Source organism: Barbus barbus, assembly GCF_936440315.1.
Source record: "Barbus barbus genome assembly, chromosome: 7".
Taxonomy (NCBI): domain Eukaryota; kingdom Metazoa; phylum Chordata; class Actinopteri; order Cypriniformes; family Cyprinidae; genus Barbus; species Barbus barbus.
Window position 1 is genome coordinate 7,852,163 of NC_136735.1, and position 19,123 is coordinate 7,871,285.

General features: G+C 37.7%; 1 protein-coding gene across 1 annotated transcript; it reads left to right on the top strand.

Moving 5' to 3' along the window:
- Window positions 1-1,689: 1,689 nt before the first annotated feature.
- Window positions 1,690-15,033, top strand: LOC306872792 (centrosomal protein of 135 kDa-like). The gene is made up of 18 exons (XM_079421632.1): window positions 1,690-1,773; window positions 2,346-2,431; window positions 2,549-2,649; window positions 2,737-2,892; window positions 3,832-4,011; window positions 4,253-4,330; window positions 5,210-5,361; window positions 5,483-5,598; window positions 5,955-6,109; window positions 6,184-6,239; window positions 7,186-7,354; window positions 7,428-7,538; window positions 7,632-7,817; window positions 8,038-8,205; window positions 13,811-14,013; window positions 14,118-14,222; window positions 14,375-14,557; window positions 14,656-15,033. The coding sequence occupies exons 3-18, from the start codon at window positions 2,569-2,571 to the stop codon at window positions 14,684-14,686; spliced, it is 2,130 nt and encodes a 709-aa protein (XP_079277758.1). The 5' UTR covers window positions 1,690-1,773; window positions 2,346-2,431; window positions 2,549-2,568; the 3' UTR covers window positions 14,687-15,033.
- The last annotated feature ends 4,090 nt before the right edge of the window (window positions 15,034-19,123 follow it).

The window sequence follows — 19,123 nt, forward strand, 5'->3', positions numbered from 1 at the left end:
TTTACTCAGAAAGTGCTGGTATGTTTCACAAACAATTACAATGTAACGAGAAGTAACGTTACACAACAATAATTTTAGTTTTGTTTACATCTTTTTACGGTTTACAGTGTATAATTTATCATTTTGAACACAATTCAGTCATTCTTGAGAAGTGAGATAAAACAGGGTGCAAAATTGAAAAAAATAAAACCTTGTACTGCATTTATGTACTGAGCTATACAGCCTTTTTTAACAAAATGTGCTTTTTACCTTGGACTGTGTAATATAACTTTATCTTTAACAGCATTCAAGATGTTTTAACATTTCAAAACACACTCTCATGTTAGCAGGCAGATTACACTTTCACTTGTGACCAACAATCCATCAACAAATATAAATTATCATAATGAAATCTTATCAAAATATTCCTCTGACGGTGGTGATGAAAACCTGGATTTGTAGTCATTTTAGCTATCAGTTGAATCAATCACTCTAGTAAAACAAACACAGTAAACAGTGAGTATGTTATTGTTCATAAAGCTTTTATTCAAGAGTCACATTTAAGTATTTTGATATATTATTGGAACATAATCTGACAAATTTGGCATTTCGTTCACAAAACAAACGGAGTTCATGTAGCTCTGTTGATGCTTGATGCTAATGAAACCTGCTTCAAGAAAATAAAATGATCTAAATAGTTCCAATAATTTCCTCAGAAATTGGAAGATGGTGTTGACATATCATGGTTGTGACCAGGAAATATTAACATTGGGATTTAAAATATTCTAAAACTATAAAACTGACCATCAGTGATGTACTCTGCAGAGGAGGGCTGTGGCGAGGATTTTATTCCCTGATTTTATTACATTTTAATGAATGTAACACAATGTAATACAATTTTGAAACCTTATTAAACATGCATGTGTCACCGAAAACAACCTTGCTTTGATATGAGATATTATTAAGTGTTACTTTTGATAAAACAAGGTTTTTCATCATTAAAAAAGTCCATGTTATAGCATATGAATGATTGAACCCTTCTCTGTGGACACACTGTTTTAAATGTAGCGAGAAGACAACAAGTGTCATAGATTTTGCTTAATAATGATAAAATTAAATTGAAGGGGATAATTGTGTTAAATACATTCTATTATTAATCCCCATAACATCTACAATTGATTTATTTATTTATTTATTTTTTAAATCTGATAGCAGTTACAGTTGCTGGACATGTTTTGTCCCATGTCTCAAGAATGAGTGAATTAACAGAATACTAATAAAAATATGTATAGTTTTAAATATTTACTATGTGTGTTTTTGTTCATACACGATTATATTATTTTTTTCCCACAATATGTGACCACAAAACCAGTCATAAAGGTCAATTGCTTTAAAAAAAAATCTGAACGCTGAATAAATAAGCTTACCGTTGATTAGGATAAGACGATATTTGTTCAAGATATAACTATTTGAAAATCTGGAATCTGAGGGTGCAAAAGACTGGTTTTATGGCCCAGCCAGGGTCACTTATAGTTTTGTTTTGTTTTAGATTATATTTATTTCACTTGGTTCTGCTTCTTTGGTTCGTCTCAACTACTGAACGTGAGCGTTCACAGCTTGTAGTCAAGGCAACGGACGCAAACGAAGGGAGCTTGAGCTCTGATTGGTCGCCGTCTCTCTGACTCTGTGCTGTGATTGGTCAATGTTGATGTTTCTCCCTCCGGGTAAAGAGCTTTAACGTGTTGAGATTTACTTCAACACACTCGTTTTCATTTGCCAGAACCACTACAAGAGGTAACGCAAGCTAACTTACACAAACAATGCTTTGTCTTCAGCTTCATGAAAGCAGAATGTATTTGCAGTTTTTATCAATGCGAGGTTCAAATTTACAGTGATTTCGTGTAATAGAAATATATTGGTGTCAGTGCATAGCACAGTACGTTTAGTGGATGTTGTGGCTTGCAACAATGATCATTAAAATATTAAAATACATTATAATGTTGTACGTTATGTTCTTAAAAAGGAATTCAAGTATAATTGTTGCACGGGACGCATTTTCAATGAACGTAGTATCTCAGTTGCCATGACAACCTGTCGGCGTTGTGGTTTATTTTTATACATTTTGATGAGAAAACTTGTTTTTAGTGAGTCGAATGAAGACGTTTCGGTATAAACATGTCGTGATGCTTTATTGAAATGTATAGCTCTGTGTTTATTTCTTATTGTGAATTAAGTGACTTTACCAAATGAATGTTTTCATACATAGACCCAAACTAATGACTACCTGAAACATGTAGTCAACTGAGCACAGGATGCTCCAAAGATGCCATTTTTACTTTGTTTCATTGAAATTTTTATTTTATTAGATTGTAGTAACACAGTGGATCCAACAGGCGGCACCAGAAACCTTCAAAACTGGATCAGAAAGCCTGAACTTTGTGAACAGGTTTAGGTGAGCTGTAGGCCAGAAATGCAACAATAATGTTTTAGTCTCCAAATGTACCTCTCCTCACATTTTCCTTACATTTACTTGAACAGTTTTAGATTATTTCTCAATATTCTGATTTAGAGGCAGAGACACTGAGAAGGATGCTGAGGGCTCGTCGCTCTACCAGCCCCGTCAAAGGGGCATCTACCCAGCGCAGTCCCACTAGACACTCACCTGTTAAAGTACTACTAAGCCATTGCTGCAGTCATATCAGTGATATTGGTTTCTTTTCATTCTGCTAATTCTTTTTTATGTCTCTCTTTTAAAAGGGTGGCACGTACGATTCAGAGCTAATGAGGGTGTTACGAGAAAGAGATGAACTACAAAACATGTTGGAGAAACACGAGCGGCACCTCTCAGAGATCCAGGCCAATGTTAAAGTGCTCACAGCTGAACGGGACAAGACCAGAATGCACTACCAGGAGGTAGACAGCGCCTAACCTCCCAGAATTCTTTAGGTTGTTGTGTTCATTTTGGGATGACACACATAGAATAAAACAAAGAAATCCACATGGTTAATTTTGAGTATTGACTGATGGAGTATGACTGATATTTAACCTGCAGTTTCTTGTTACTGAGGTACAGACAATATAAGATATTACAAAATTATTTTTTAATGATTAAAATATTATAATTTAACACAATATATTTTTTAACTACACACATCAAAATTTGATATAAATATTAGTAGTATTATTTGCCAGATAACATTTGTAGCATTTGTTTTGGCTTCACTACAATAACAATATACAGTAAAAACAATTATTTTATTTTATATTAAATAAAATATTAAATTAAGGAAACCAATATTTTTTTGCATCGAATTTTGCATTCTTTTGGTCAAATTATTATATTTGTATATTTTATTAGTAGTATTATTTGCCAGATTCTATTTTAATAATTTTTTATTAATTACAATAACAGTATGCGGTAAAATAATTATTTAATTTATATGATTTAAAAATATAAATTAATAAAATAATATAGCCTATATATTTATTAGTAGTATTATTTGCCAGATAATATTTCAATAAATTATTTTGGCTTCATTACAATAACAGTATATAGTAAAACAATGATTTAATCGAATATAAATTAAAATATTAAATGAATAAACCAATATTTAATATTTTAGCATTTTTTTAAGTACATGCATCACATTTGCATCAACACATTACAATACAGTATATTTTGTATAAATGTACGTAATATAAATACATATATAATTATTTAAGTTTGGAAACACAACATATTTTCACACTTTATTTTTTATATTTTTATTACACAAGAAAAGCACTGACCAGTATATTCTCAGGATTTCACTAAAATATGTGGCCTCAGATATGCCCTGACTCCCCCTGCAGGCTCAAGAGGAGATAGGAGATCTACGACGGGAGGCCATGATGTCAAAGGCCGCACGAGGGCCCAAGAGCAGTGTGACCGCACAGAGCATCCTGAAACGAGTGGAGGCTGAGCGGGACGAGGCCACAGCAGACCTTCACCACATGACCACAGAGAGAGACAGCCTGAGAGAGAGACTCAAGGTACCAGAAACAGCCTGATCTCAAGTACACTGGCTGAACATGTGTGTGCATTGTGTTTGCTTGTATCCATCTTATGAAGATGTTATTTAGGAGTACTAAAGGAAAATCACTTACACACTAGTGTACAGTAATAAATTGAGTCATCTCACTGGGGAGCAGAGCGATAATACCAGGAGAGAGGTGTGCTTTTTTTAGCCCGCTGAGTGTATGTGTGTTCCCTTTGAACTGCACGTTGCCTCAGATCTCTCAGGAGACAGCCATCAGCGAGAGAGCTCACCTGGAGCAGAGGGTGGAGGACCTGCAGGCTGCTGTACTCACAGTAAGAGCTCTGTATTTATAGACTGCCACAGAACAGTGACGACATCTGCAGATTGAACATAACATGCTTACTATAGTCCACAGGAAAGCAAAATCACAAATGAGATCTCAGTTATTGCTTTTAGACAACAGTAAAATTAAATCGAGAACAAATGGAGTCTTAAGTTTGTAAAACATTTTAAAAATAGTCTGAAAAATCTCATTTTGAAATGCAACAGTTACTGAACCTTTAGATAGAATTTTGTAAAAATAATAAAATTTCATGTGCATTTTTGTTGAATGCTGTACTTGATACATCAGGCTTTTACAGAGCTCATTATCCAGGAGGAAAATCACCTCAGGTTTATTCAGAGGCCCAGACTAAGCCAAAATATTTCTAAATTATATATTTAATATATTTCTCAAAAGCCTGAAGGCTTCCTCAAGATTTCACAGCAAAATTACATGTGTACCATGACCTGAATACAGACATTTTTAGAATGATATTATATATATATATATATATATATATATATATGTTTTTTTTTTTTTATCTAATTCTACCAATAACAAAATACATGTCTGAACTGCTATCCACATTTATTCATGGCTATTTATATTTTCTGTATATCAACGGTGGTCTCATTTAGTTCAATTTTTATTTCTTTATTTATAATGCATTTCAAGAGTCAAAATAGATACGCGAGTTGAAACTTAAGTGTATTATGTACATTATGAAACCTCTGAGCAATACCGTTTTCTATCCTACAGTAAATCATGTCAAACAATACCTTAGTATAACTTACTGTATTGTATCATACTATACTGTATTATAAACTGCAGTTATTTTCATGCACAGTTATTGTTATGAACCAATGTCATGGTTTTGTGTGTGTCCCAGCTGGAGCAGGAGCGAGGGGAACAGAGAAGCAGGCACGCTCAAATGAGGGAGACCATGATGGGTCTGGAGGAGGAAGTTCAAGTGCTTGGGCGAAAACTCAATGCCAGTGAGGAAGAGCTCAGCCGCCTCAGAAATGAGTGCAGCAGCCTCAGGTACATCAGGAATCAAAAACAACAAGATTTGTCAATATTTCAATGCTAAAAGTAGGCTACCGGGTTTTTTTTTAGTTTGATACTTTTATTATTCATTTCTTTTTGTGTATGTATATACCAGACTGGCAAATAATCAGTTGGAAATCTCTTTGAGTGAGAATCAGCGAAGACTAACCAGCAGGATTGGAGAGCTACAAAACACTCATGAGAGAAATAAAATGCTGGATGAAAAGAACGGTAAGAAAACTAGATCATACTGATATTTAATCTGTGCTGTTGTTAATCTGTTTCATTTATTAATCAGAAGATGTCTTAGGTGAAATTATGCAAAGCTATAGGAAGAACAAAAATATACAACACCATTCAAAAGTTTAGGGTCATTAAGATTTTTGATCAAATAAATGCATCTTTATCGAATATAAGAGACTTCTTTCAAAAGCATTACGAAATCTTTCTGACCCCAAACATTTGAATGGTAGTGTGTCATATGTTTTGATGAATGATTTGAGCGAATCATTTGGACAGTTGTAATAATTTTAGTGTTTAAAGAATATTTGTGTATCATTGCATCACATTTCCTTTGTGTGTTTCAGACTCTCTCCTGAGGCAGGTGACTGCTATGCAAGAGGAAGTGAACGCGTTGCGTTGTACAGTCTCAGAGCTGGACCAGCATATAGACTTGCTGCGGGAACAACTGGAAAAAAAGGCAGATCTGCTCAGCACAGCAAATGACCAGCTAGATGAGAAGGTACTACCTACATTTACACACTAAAACACATATTTTTTCTTTGTATATTCGATTTTTTTTTCTTTTTTTATAAGGAGAAAACCATTAGGAGCTTAAAACTGAGAACCGAGGATCTTGAGACAACTCTAATGTAAGTTCTCTATTAATTTTTACAGATTACCTGACAGTCATGTCACATGTGTATTGAATTTGAAGAGTGTGGTGAACAATTCTTTAAAAACTTTAAAGAAACTTTACCAAAGTTCTGAATAAAACACCATTTATTGTATTATTTTCTTTTCCTTACACAGTGTGTTATGTTTACCATCCAGGTATAAGAATAATGCTTATGTTGATGTATCACAATTAGACTATAGTATATAGTCATAGTTGTTCTTGACTCTAGCTCATGGTTATTATGTAGTGCATTTCTCCTTTATATACATGAACGTTCACATGTTTGGGGTCAGATTTTGTTTTTATGTTGTTGAAAGAAGTCTTTCTTATGCTTATCAAGCCTGCATTTATTTAATAAAAAATTAAGTAAAATCAGTTTTATGGTGAAATATTATTTAAATTTAAAATAACTGTTTTCTATTTGAATACTATTTGTAATGTAATTCATTTCTGTGATGCAAAGCTGAATTTTCTGCATCATTGCTCCAGTCTTCAGTGTCACATGATCCTTCAGAAATCATTCTAATATGCTGATTTGTGCTCAAGAAACATTTTTGTTGAAAATAGTTGTGCTGCTTAATATTTTTGGGGAAACATCATACGGACTCTTTGAATAGACTTTCAAAAGAACAGTATTTATTTAGAAAAAAAAATAATTTTGTAACATTATACATTATATAAGTATTATACATGATACTTTTGATCAATTTATTGCATCCGTGTTAAATAAAATTAATTTCCTTAATTACTTTTGAATGGTAGTTTAGTTTTCTCTGTGCATTTGTAGTTTTGACTGCTTGAGTGTATGAGTATGTGATGTATTAGTATGCAATAAGACTATTACATCCTAAAATGTAACATGCTGCATTTGAGTGACTGTGAAAATGAGTGGTTTTGATGATGTGACTTCCTGTCCGCAGAACTCTGAGGGAGACCATAGCTGGCAGAGAAAGAGAGCTGGATGTTCTGAGGAGGAGGCTGTCTGACTCTGAAAGCAAGATGGGAACAGTGATGAAAGTCAAAGACGCCACATTACAAGAGAACGGTCAGCTGAGGGACAACCTTGACAGAGCACGTCTGGAAATTCAGGTACTGTACCAAACTGTTTTATGCAAATTCATCGGAATAAATAAGGTAACAAGACCTCCAACTTTCTTTTCAGACTCTACAGCTCAAGCTGGATGAAGCTAATGAGGAAATAGAAGACTTGCAGAAAAAAGTACAAGTTCACGTTACTGACATCTCACGCACTGAAGATCTGTTGTCTGCTAAGGTGGAGTCATTTAAACTAAAAAGGGTGTTAAAACAGGCAACAAGCATGCTCTGTGTAGAGTGTTCTTGATTGTTCTTGTTTGTTGCTCTTTAGGAGCGTGAGTGCAGAGAACTGCAAGAGTCTCAAAGGAAAGCGTCTCTTCAGATGGAAAGCTGGGAGGAACAGGCCAGACACGCTGAAACCACTGTCATTGAACTTCGTCTTGAGCTTCACAACTCTAACTTAGAGATACTTCGACTCAAAGAAAGAGCAGACAGCCTGGAGAGCAGCCTGCAACAGGTCACTTGGCTATCATGATGTCTGTGTCGGTTAATATGCAGGAGATTCTCAACTCAACCCAAATGCTCACTACAAGACTAAAGCTCATACAGTTTTTGAAGCCTCATATTGTAGCAAACCCATGGAGTGTGCTCATCGCTAATATTCATCCGACTGGCAGTGTGCACTTGGCTTTAGTTAAATAAGTCTCTTATAAATTGTAGTTTGTTGCTGTCCCCAGGCGCTGAGTGCAGAGCGGAGTTGTACTAGTCAGCTGTCTCAGCTGAACCGAAAGATGATTCACATGGAGGAAAATCTGCATCAGGCCCAAACTGAGCACACACAGGTGCAGACTGACCTGGAAAAAACACGGGAGCTCTGTGTCAAACTGGATGCCAGCAAAGAAGCTGTGAGTGCTTAAATTGGTTTACAACAAGTAGATGTTTTTGTATATTACCTACTTGATGCCAGGGCAACAAGTGTAAGGATGAAAACACACATTATGCAGGATTAAAACACACATTATTCAGCGCTATAGACTGAAGCTTCTATCCAGTTGAACTTCCCACAGATCTATTAGACCTTGCCTAAATGAGCTTTTCCTGAAATACTAAGCAGAGATATGTATTTTTTACACAGTGTGCTGCTTTTACCTCTGAAATTTTTGCACCACCAACTTAAAGTTAACCCTTCAAGCATGACCCATGTAGGACTCAAACCCATAACCCCTAACTACAGAGTCTGATGCCTTATCCATTAGGCCACTGAACCGCTTGCATGTTTTTTTTGTTTTGTTTTTTGGTACAAAGACAAAGCATTTTAAAAGACAAAGTTTTTATCGACAAATTACCATAGAGGTTTTTGCAGCACTGCAAACATGACCAAGGTAAGATGCAAACCTACAATCCCCAGCTCTAAAGGTAACATCGATTAGGCCACTGGGCCTTTTACTTGGGTTATACTCACTATTAAGTGAGTTTGGCTTTTTGCAGAAACACAACGTTTTTTTGTAAACATATTGCTGTAGAATTTGCAGCTCTGCAAATATGACCCAGGTGGGACTTGAGCCCACAATCCCCCGCTCCAGAGATTGATACCTTATCTGGTAGGTCACTGGGTCTCTTGTAGGTTTGTTTCTGTTTTTTTTTTTTCATAAAAATAAATAATTTTTCATAGAATTTGTTTAGCACTTCAAACATGACCGTGGTGGGACTCACAATCTCCCTCTCTGGAAGGTGATGCCATTAGGCCTCTACCAGGTTTTATGTTCGCACTTAATTGAGTTTTCCTTTTTGTAGAAACATTTTTTTTTGTACAAACACATTTTTGCAGAACTACAAACACATCCCATATAGGACTCAAACCCACACTCCCCACCTCTGGAGGCTGATGCTATTAATTGAGTTGGGCGTTTTGTAGAAAAATGATGCACATTAGAACTTTTTTTAAGCAAATTTCCATGGCACATATGACCCAGGTGGGACTTGAACCCACAATCCCCAGCTCCGGAGGCTGATGCCTTATCCATTAGGCCACTGAGCCACTTGCTTGTACTATATTTGCTATTAATTGAGTTTGGCTCTCTGTAGAAATACAAACCCACAATCCTCAACTCTGGAGGCTGATTACTTAAACATTAGCCTCATATTTCATGCTTGCCCTTAATTGAGTTTTTTTTTTTTTTTTTTGAAACACAAAAACATTGTAAAGCACTTTTTTTAAACAAGTTACTGTAGAATTTTTTGCAGCACTGCAAACATGACCAAGGTGGGACTCAAACCTACAATCGCCAGCTCTAGAGGCTGATGCCTCATCTATTAGGCATTATATTCAAGATTCAAGATTTCAAGATTTTTATTCGTCACATACACAATTATACAGAGTATAACCAGCAGTGAAATGTAAGTCAGGTCTGCTCCAAGGACAGTGCAATTGTATAGACAAATATTAAGAAAAAGTAGAAAAGTATCATCACCACAGTATCATCAGCGAATTTGATAATAGATGTGGAGCTGTGAGAGGACACGCAGTCATGCGTGTAGAGAGAGTAGAGCAGGGGACTCAGGACACAGCCCTGTGGGGCTCCTACGTTCAGGGTGATGGAGTTTGAGGTGAACTGGCCAACTTTCACCACTTGAAACCACTGCCGTCGCATCATCCAAGTGGATGCTGCACACTGGTGGTTGAGGAGAGACGCCCCCCCCACATGATTGTAAAGCGCTTTGGGTGTACAGCAATACACAATAAAGTGCTATATAAATGCATCATTCATTCATTCATTCATTCAAGTCTCTCAAAAACCTTCATGACTATAGATGTGAGGGCAACTGGGCGATAGTCATTCAGGCAAGAAGGTTTATTGTTCTTAGGCACTGGGATTATTACGGATTTTTTGAATGAGGTGGGAACCACGGAGGTAGCAAGGAACTCATTAAAGATAGACGTGAACAAACCAGCGAGCTGATCAGCGCAGGACCTCAGAACACGGCCGGTTATCCCATCAGGTCCGGCTGCTTTCCTGACGTTCACTTTCTTTAGCACCCTCCGAACCTCATCCTCCGACACGGTGATTACAGGATCATCGCTGCTCTGCCTGCTGCTTCCTGACACGCTGGACGGCAGAGACGCGCTGCCGCCGTTGCAATCGAAGCGGCCGTAGAAGATGTTCGTCGGCCAGCAACGGATCTGCTCTCACCTCCGCGGAGGATTTGTTTCCGAAGGCACAGATGGTCCTCAGTCCCTGCCATATCCGTCGAGAGTCATTGAGCTGGAAATGAGACTTCTGGAAATGAGATTCTCTCTCTGTATCTGTGTTTAGCGGCTCTTACTGCGCGTCGAAGAGCATAGCACGATGCTTTGTACTTGCTCATATTCCCGGTCAGAAGAGCCTCATTGTAAGCAGCAGTGCGTGTGTTAACCGCAGCAAGGATAGTTCTGTCCACCCACGGTTTCTGGTTGGAGAATGTCCTTATCGTTATTGTTTCTGTAGCTTGCTCGGTTAGCGTGTTTACAAAGCTTAATGCTACATCCGTGAACTCGCTGACGTCAGAAGAACTCGCCCGGAACATGTCCCAGTCGACGTCATCAAGAGCCACCTGCAGCATAGCCTCTGAGTGGGAGGACCAGCACGTCACTACTCTCTGCACCGGGGGATCCTGAACGAGCCTTTGTTTGTATTCCGGTGTGAGGAAAATGGCGGCATGGTCCGATTTGCCAAAAGCCGGTAGTGAGCGGGCTTTGTAGGCATTCTTGAACTGAGTGTAGCAATGATCCAGTGTGTTTGGTCCTCTAGTTGGACAGGATACATGTTGGTGAAAGTTCGGCATGACCTGTCTGAGGTTAGCTTTGTTAAAGTCCCCCGCGATGATAAAGGCAACGTCAGGATGTTTGTTAATGTAGCCACTGAGCACATCGTGAAGCTTAGACAAAGCCAAGCCGCTGTCCACCTGTGGTGGAATGTACACAGCAGTAACAATGATCGATGAAAACTCCCGGGCAGATAAAATAGGCGGCAAATAATGGAAAGATGTTCCAGATGAGGCGAGCAGGAACGCGACAGAATGGAGATATTCCTGGGGTCACACCATTTCTTGTTAATCATGAAACACACTCCTCCACCCCTGGATTTACTGGCCTCTGCTGTTCTGTCCGTCCGAAAAACAGAGAAGTTATCACTTGGCATTACAGCAGTGTCAGGGACCATGGACGAAAGCCACGTTTCTAACAAACAAAGGATGTTACAGTCCCTTATGTCCCATTGGAAACTAATCCTGGCTCTAAGATCGTCCATCTTATTCTCCAAGGATTGGACATTTGCGAGCAGAATGCTCGGAAGAGGAGGACAGTTTCCCGCTGTGTTTCTTGATCCTTCGCCTCGGGGGGTTGTTGTTTATCTCTGCGTTCCGAAGAATCTCCAGAGGCCATGCTGGATTCCTGGATAAAGTGTCCTGGAACAGGTTGGTGTAGCGGTTTCCAATGCCCAAAAGTGTTTCTTTGTTATAGGTGATCAGTGTCGACGTGAGATGTGTAAAAAGAAAAAGTAAAACTAAGTAAAAAAGTAGATAAAAACACAATCTTAGCGGAGCGACCTGGACGGCGTCCGAACAAAGCGGCGCCATCTTGATCCTTTATATTCGCTATTAATTGAATTTGTTTTTTTGTAGAAACACAAAGTACATTCAAAGTTTTTTTGTTTTTTAAAGCAAACAACTGTAGAAATCTTACAGCACTCCAAACACGACCCAGGTGGGACTTGAATCCACAATCCCCAGTGCAGGAGGCTGACTGATCCATTAGTCCTTTGGGCCTCTTACCCATCACACATTTGCTATTAATTTATTTGGACTTTATTTAGTTTTTTTGAGAAATTATCATTAAATTTGTGCAGCACTTCAAACGTGACCCAGGTGGGACAGTCCCCAGCTCCGGAGGCTGATGCTTTAACCATCAGGCCTCTTCTCATTTCTTATTTGTGCATCCTCATTTCCTTTCCTCGCAACCTTTCCTTTCCTTAGCTCCATCCCCTTTGGATATGAGGGAAGGATGCAAGGAAAGGAAATGATGACGGAGGAATCAAAGGATGAACATTGGAATATTCTTGACCACTCAAGCGTCACTTAAAAGTGTCATCAGCTGTGCTAAAGGGATCTGCCCTTATGCTGTTAATGTTCATTATTTAAGGCATTCATAATAAATTAATAAAGCAAGATGCCCTGTTGAAATATAGCCTATGACATGTATGGTTTACTTAAACTACAAAGGTAAACTATAAATGTAAATTATTTCGACAGATGTGAAGGGAGAGGGATATTGAGAAGCACCCCATGTTTTATGTTCACTCTTATATGAATTTTGGCTTTTTGTAGAAACACGAAGCACTTTTTTTAAACAAGTCACTGTACAATTTTTGCAGAACTGCTAAAACAACCCAGATGGGACTTGAACCCACAGTCCCCAGCTCTAGAGGCTGATGCCATGTCCATTAGGCCACTGGGCCTCTTGTTTGGGATATATTCACTATTAATTGAGTTTTTGTAGAAAAACAATGCACATTAGAACTTTTTTTCCTTTTTAACCAAATTACCATCGATTTTTTGCAGCACTGGAAACACAACCCAGACGGGACTCACCCACAATCCCTAGTTGTCCATTAGGCCACTGGGCCTCTTGTGCAAGATATTATAAATAATCTTAGACTTCCTTTTGCTAAACACAAAGCAAATCTGTATCTAAACCCACATCAGACACTGACATGGTGGTTCTTAATCCTGGTCCTGGGGACCCCCACATCCCCCTGAAAATAAGACCCAGGTGGGACTCAAACCCACAATCCCCAACTCTGTAGGGCACTGGGGCTTTCAAATGTACCTTTTTGGCTATTCTCAACCTCAAACAAATGCAAAATGGATTTTCCTGAAAGGCTAAGGATAGCTGTAGTTGTTGTAATGTTATGCTTTGAACTCACATTCTCCACCATCAGAGATTAATATTTAAACTTTTCAAATGCTGCAATGGGAATTCAACCTTTTTTTATTGAAACTAATTCCTAATTGAGTAACTTTGGCATTTTTACTGAAAGATCCAATATATTCTAAAGTGTTCTATATCATAAAGCATTTGTAGCACTGTAAACACAACCCAGAAGGGACACAAACCCACAATTTCTAGCTCCAACAGCTGATGCCTTATCCATTAGGCCACCGGACCTTTTGCACCTGAAATTTTGGTAATCTCAGCCTCAAATTCTCAGATTGGTGAGACCCTTAGAACATCCGCCTAAAAGCATCTGCTAAATGATTAAATGCAAATAAATGTAAAGATTTTAAATTCTAAGCAATATCTGGGAAGAACTAGATATCTAGATATTTAATTCCTTAAATGTTTTAGGGTTTTATGCATTTAACTTTGGTTATATGCGGAAACCAAATTGCCTGCGAGAAAATGAAATAAGGACAAACTGAACTGAAATGTAAATAAATAACACAGATGTCTGTGTGCTTATACTGTACATACAGGTGCAGCGTGAGCTGGAATCATGCCGCTCTGAGATTGAGCTGTTACAGAAGCAGCTGAGCGGTGAACGTCTGTCTGTTCAGACTTTAGAGAGCTTGCTGGTGTCTTCACGAGAAAACGAGTTACAGAGGCAGCTCACCTCGCAGGAAAGACAGTCCGCAATACAAATTCTCAAGGACAAACTCAACATGGCTGACAGCAAAGTGTGAGTTTAGCACATACACATATGCCATTTCATAGAGTACAGCAGCTGTTTTGTCTTTCTTTCTGTCTTTGTCTTCTACTTATTGTCTTCTTCCCTGTCTCTAGGAGTTCTCAGAGTAGAAAAATGGCTCAGCTGAGGACACGATCAACCCAGCTGGAGGCAGATCTTGAGATGACCAAGAGACACCTGGCCACTGAGCGCTTTGAAAGGTGAGATGCAAACCTTAAAGGGGTAGTTCAGCCAAAAATGAAAAATCTGTTATTTACTCATCCTCATGTTGTTCCAGTTTTGCATATATTTGTTTATATGTGGTTTGAACAATAAAAGCCAAGGATTTGAATGTCCTGCCCGTGTTCATCAGGGAGCGTGCAGTACAGGAGCTGTGCAGGCAAGGGCTCTCAGCTATTTCTCCCGTCCTCTCCTCCACAATGCGTTCCTCATCTCCTTCCCGTCATCGCTCTCTGAATCCTCACAGATCATGGTCTCCAGAACGCTCTCATCACAGCACACCTGACCCACCGCTCGTGTCACATTACCCTGACAGGTGCGCGCCAGTGGCGGAGTAGTGAGTGGCCATGCTAATTGTTTTATTCAGTTTGCTCCTTAATTTGTAATATTTTTTATCTGTTTATTTTTTAACAGGAGTCTGACTTTCAGGGACCTTTATGACTGAGAAGATCTCAATACTCTAATGTTCCATATTTTGGCTGGCGTCATTCATTGATTTCATCTGTTTATGTCTTTGACAATCAATAGACTCTGATTTTAGATTTACTGTGACATTGGTCATGTATTTCAATAAATCAAATGTTTACTATGATTGTGACTGTTTTGCTGAAATTGTTTGACATTGACCCACACAGTAATGTTGTAAATAGTTTTGGGAGGGTTTCATGATAATGGCTTTTCAGTTCTACAAAAACTGTGATTCTGCTTTATTTTTATTTATTTAGAATGTAGTTTTTTTGTATTACCACAACTTGCCAGTCCTCTTGAATAAAAATCTCCATGTTTCTGTGTTGGGATGTGTTTTTCAGTACATTACTCTTAAACTACTTATTTATTCATTTATTTCGTTGTTATTTGGTCATTGATTTCATAAAATCATTGATTTTTTGTTTATTCTTGTGATCTGTTTTGTTTTATTTATTCTTCAGTTTGCTTGTTAGGATAATGGTAATGGTGATCTTCCTCTTTATAATCGCTCCAGTTAATTGAAAAACATCAATAAATGACAAGCAGAAAAGGAAACTAACCAGCGCACCGCTCATTAGAAGAAGCGCACCTGTACGCCTCAGCACGCCACGTGTGGCGTCATCACGTGGGTGTGGCCAATCACGTGCGCTCACTGGTTTCTTTGGGTCTCAGAGCTGCGCGCTTTTGTTGATGATCTAAGCGCAGGTGCGCGCTACTGCATCTTCATTTCGCAGAGGTAAGACAACAATATGATGCTATCTATCTATCTTGCATTACGATATGAGTCAAATTTAGGCACTCTTATATTGTAAAAACAACTTATTTTAATTTGATAATTCTTCGATTAAGGGGAAAAATTAGATAAAACATTTGAGAAGATAAAGTAACCTTAACACTAACGTGTAACCTTATAACACTATATATCAGCAACCTACAGATATATTCATTTATAATTGAAGATGTTATATGTAGGCTACATACAGTATAATCCACGGCTGTTTATCAAGGCATCATGTTGTGATTGATCTCCTACATTTGTGATAAAACAGGCGTGGGATGTTTTCTAGGAAGGGAAGTCTTGTCTAACTCACATTAAAGTGATTGTAATCCAAAGGTCAGTTCGTTTCAGATGAAAGCAGCGTTTAGGAGGGGTCGGGTATCTTCTAAACACAGTTAATGTTCAAGCAGATTAGTCACTCTCTCTGTTGAGAAGTTAATGTTTGCAGAACAAACTGTCATGGAAGGAAAAATAGAGACATACAGAACTTCATGGATAAAAGTGAGTGAATAAATCTAACAGATTTTCATTAATACTAGTAGTACTGATATAGTGTGACCACAACAGCAATGGGACGTTTCACTGTTCGTATTGCACCGCATGTCTACACTCTTAAAAACAAAGGTGCTTCACGATGCCATAGAAGAACCTTTTTGTCTAAAAGGTTCCATAAAGAACCTTTAACATCTTGAAGTTTCACAAAAGGTTCTTTATGGTGATAGAAGGTTCTTCCGATTATAAAAAGGTAAGGAAGAGATGGTTATTTAAAGAACCTTTGACTTTGTGAAGAACCAAAGGTTCTATGGCATCGCTTGAAGAACCTTTTGAAGCACCTTTATTTTTAAGAGTGTAATGCCATTCCAGACCCAAAACATACTATTTTGGACTATAATTAGTGCCTTACGTTATTTCTGTTAACTTTTACAGGCTGCCAGCTAACAGGAAAGTTCTCAGATCTTTGGCAAACTGTAACATTTGTTCAGAGTTGTCTCTTTAATATAGGCTATTCTCAAAACGTTAGCACAGAAATTGTATTTATGCATCGTTTATGGACATTTTCACTTTCATAACATCATTCTCAGAGCGTTCTTGTTAGCTGCTGGGTACTTGTTTCAGAACATTCAGAGAACATTCAAAAGTAATGTTTCCACATAATTATAAAATGGAACATTTTCTTAATATTGTCACTAATGTTTGTATAACCAAGAGGGTCATTTTTAACATTCAGAAACACTTAATGGGATCATTATCAAAACAAACTTTTGTTAGCTGGTTATATGTCTCATAGACAACCTGAAAAACCATAGCAACAGTTTGTCAAGGGATTTTAGTGAATGAACTGAATGTAGCACAGGCGCTACAGTGTACAAAGACGGGCAGATTGCATTTCATCTGGGTAACGTGGTACTTGAATTGACGCATTCATACCTGAAGAAAAGAGAAGGTGGAATCTAAAGGAACGCAGCCAGAGAAAGTGTACCGGAGTGAGAGAGATGGCATTACTGGAGCAGTCTCAGGGTGTTGGCTTACATTAGGCCAAAATAACTGGTTGCCAGCTACATCATGTTGTCTCCATCTTTGGTTGCTTATAAAGGATTCATTTAGGGTCTTTAGGAGCAGACTGAAAGGTCGATTAAAACCTGTTGACATTCGCAAGTTGTGTAAGCTGTTGATTCAGAGCTTATTTTTGGAAAGGTCTTCTGGGAAACTCCTCCGGTGTCACCTGCACTGTTTGAACGTAAGCTAACCTGTCTGAGGCTAACAAGATGGAAAAGAAATTACGTCACACAAAACTAAACACAAAACTCTATGCCCTCGTAAATCAAAACTCAAAATGCCTTCATGTGCAATCAGAAATTTCCCTTTTCCCTCGTTTGAAGTCGTAATTATGCATTTGTTGTGTTTGAATGCTTTGTTGTCGGAAAGAATAGGAATAATGGAGGATGCCAGATTCATTGCCTATTTCTTATTAATCAACAAGCAATAAAATGTAGCGCCCCGTTCGTTGTCAGCCAGATAAATGTTGCTATAGACAGTCTGGGTTCAGGAGTTTTGATCAAATAAATGTAGTTTCACGATGTAAAATACATACAATAGGCATCAAACTGTTATTTATAGACATAAATGCATGACTGTAACAGCATGCGAAAGCAATGCATATGTTGTGGAGAAGTGAATAAAGCTTAATAGTGACTAATAGTTCTCTCCTCTGCCAAGTTTCCGGCCTGTCCAATTTAGAAGATCTTTTTCCCAGTTTCCCAGTCAGAAATACATCTTGAGAGCACAATCAGCATTAAAGCAGCATTAAAGTCAATATAAATGTGTTGAGACTGTGTTGGGACTTTATACACACATCGCAGGACTTTGCTTAGTTTTTAAATCAGTGTCTGTTTTGTTGCACTCTGGGCCACTGGGATATGCAAATACAAAAAAGCACCTGGCATGCTTAAACCAGCAGTTTTCAATGTCAATACTGGAACAGGACAACAGCTAATGAACTAAATTACATTTTTAATCAAATTTCCTTTGGCCAAATCAAGAATAATTAAATACAGAGGGGGGTGGGATGTCATTGTTTGTTGGCATGCATCTGGACTGAAAAGAAAATTAATGCCAGCTTTTTAATTAATTTAACATGACATGCCAAAAGTCTGAACAGCAGTCCACAACATCAGCCTATTCGCTGGTGATCTGTAGTTGAAAGTGATCCCAGAGATGCTTCGGTGAGTTATTATCTGACAAGCCAGGAGGCCGATACAGATTTTTTTCAAATCAATAAAATAATTTTATTGTAGAAACATCATAGGCACAAGTGTAAAAGTGAGTTACAATCTTGAAACACTGCAGTCACATAGTGACATTATAACATGATATACATGTGTTGTCTTAAAATATCACTGCATTATAAGTTGTATAGAATATAGTATATATTTACTGTAAACAGGATATTCATAGTACACATTATAACATAAGAATACAGTATACACTGTGTACAAAAAGTACTTACCAGTGTAATAGTGAAATGGCTTAGGTTTTTGTCTCTAGGAGACATTTGTAGCTTGGTAAAAAGCCATGACCTAGTTTCAATTCAACCTATTCCAGTTCTAAACCACTATGAATGCTCTTCCTACAATAGGGTTTTCAGATCATTTCTCATTTCAGAAAATGACATGGAATTTTATTTTTTCATGGCAGTTATTAAAGGCAACGCTCACTTTAATATTTAGGTGAAAAGCCACCTGTACTGTAATTATTAACTCCTACAGAGGAAAAAGATGCTTTAGTAAGAGCTTTTACTACAGAGTTTTTAGAGGGACTTATTTCAAACTCCCTAAGTTCAAAGAGTTGACCAGGTCAGGAAGGTGTATCCAAAAAGACAAAAAAAAATATTGAAAGGAATAGTTCACCTAAAAATTAAAACTCATCATTTACTCACCCTCATGTCAATCCAAACATTTATGGTTTCTTTCTTCTGTTGAAAGCTAAAGGGTAAATTTAGCAGTGCATTAAAAGTAAATGGGAATGGATTGTTGTCAAGCTCCAAAAAATGACCATACCTTAAGTAACCAATGAAAAGATCCCAGTCAGTTTTACAACATCTAATTTATTGCCCTCACATCCGGTTACTACGAAACT

Coding starts and splice junctions, on each gene's coding strand:
- LOC306872792 (XM_079421632.1), top strand. CDS start 2,569: ATGCTGAGGGCTCGTCGCTCTACCAGCCCCGTCAAAGGGGCATCTACC. Junction 7,355..7,427: donor GAGCACGTCTGGAAATTCAG/GTACTGTACCAA, acceptor CTTTCTTTTCAG/ACTCTACAGCTCAAGCTGGA. Junction 7,539..7,631: donor AAGATCTGTTGTCTGCTAAG/GTGGAGTCATTT, acceptor GTTGCTCTTTAG/GAGCGTGAGTGCAGAGAACT.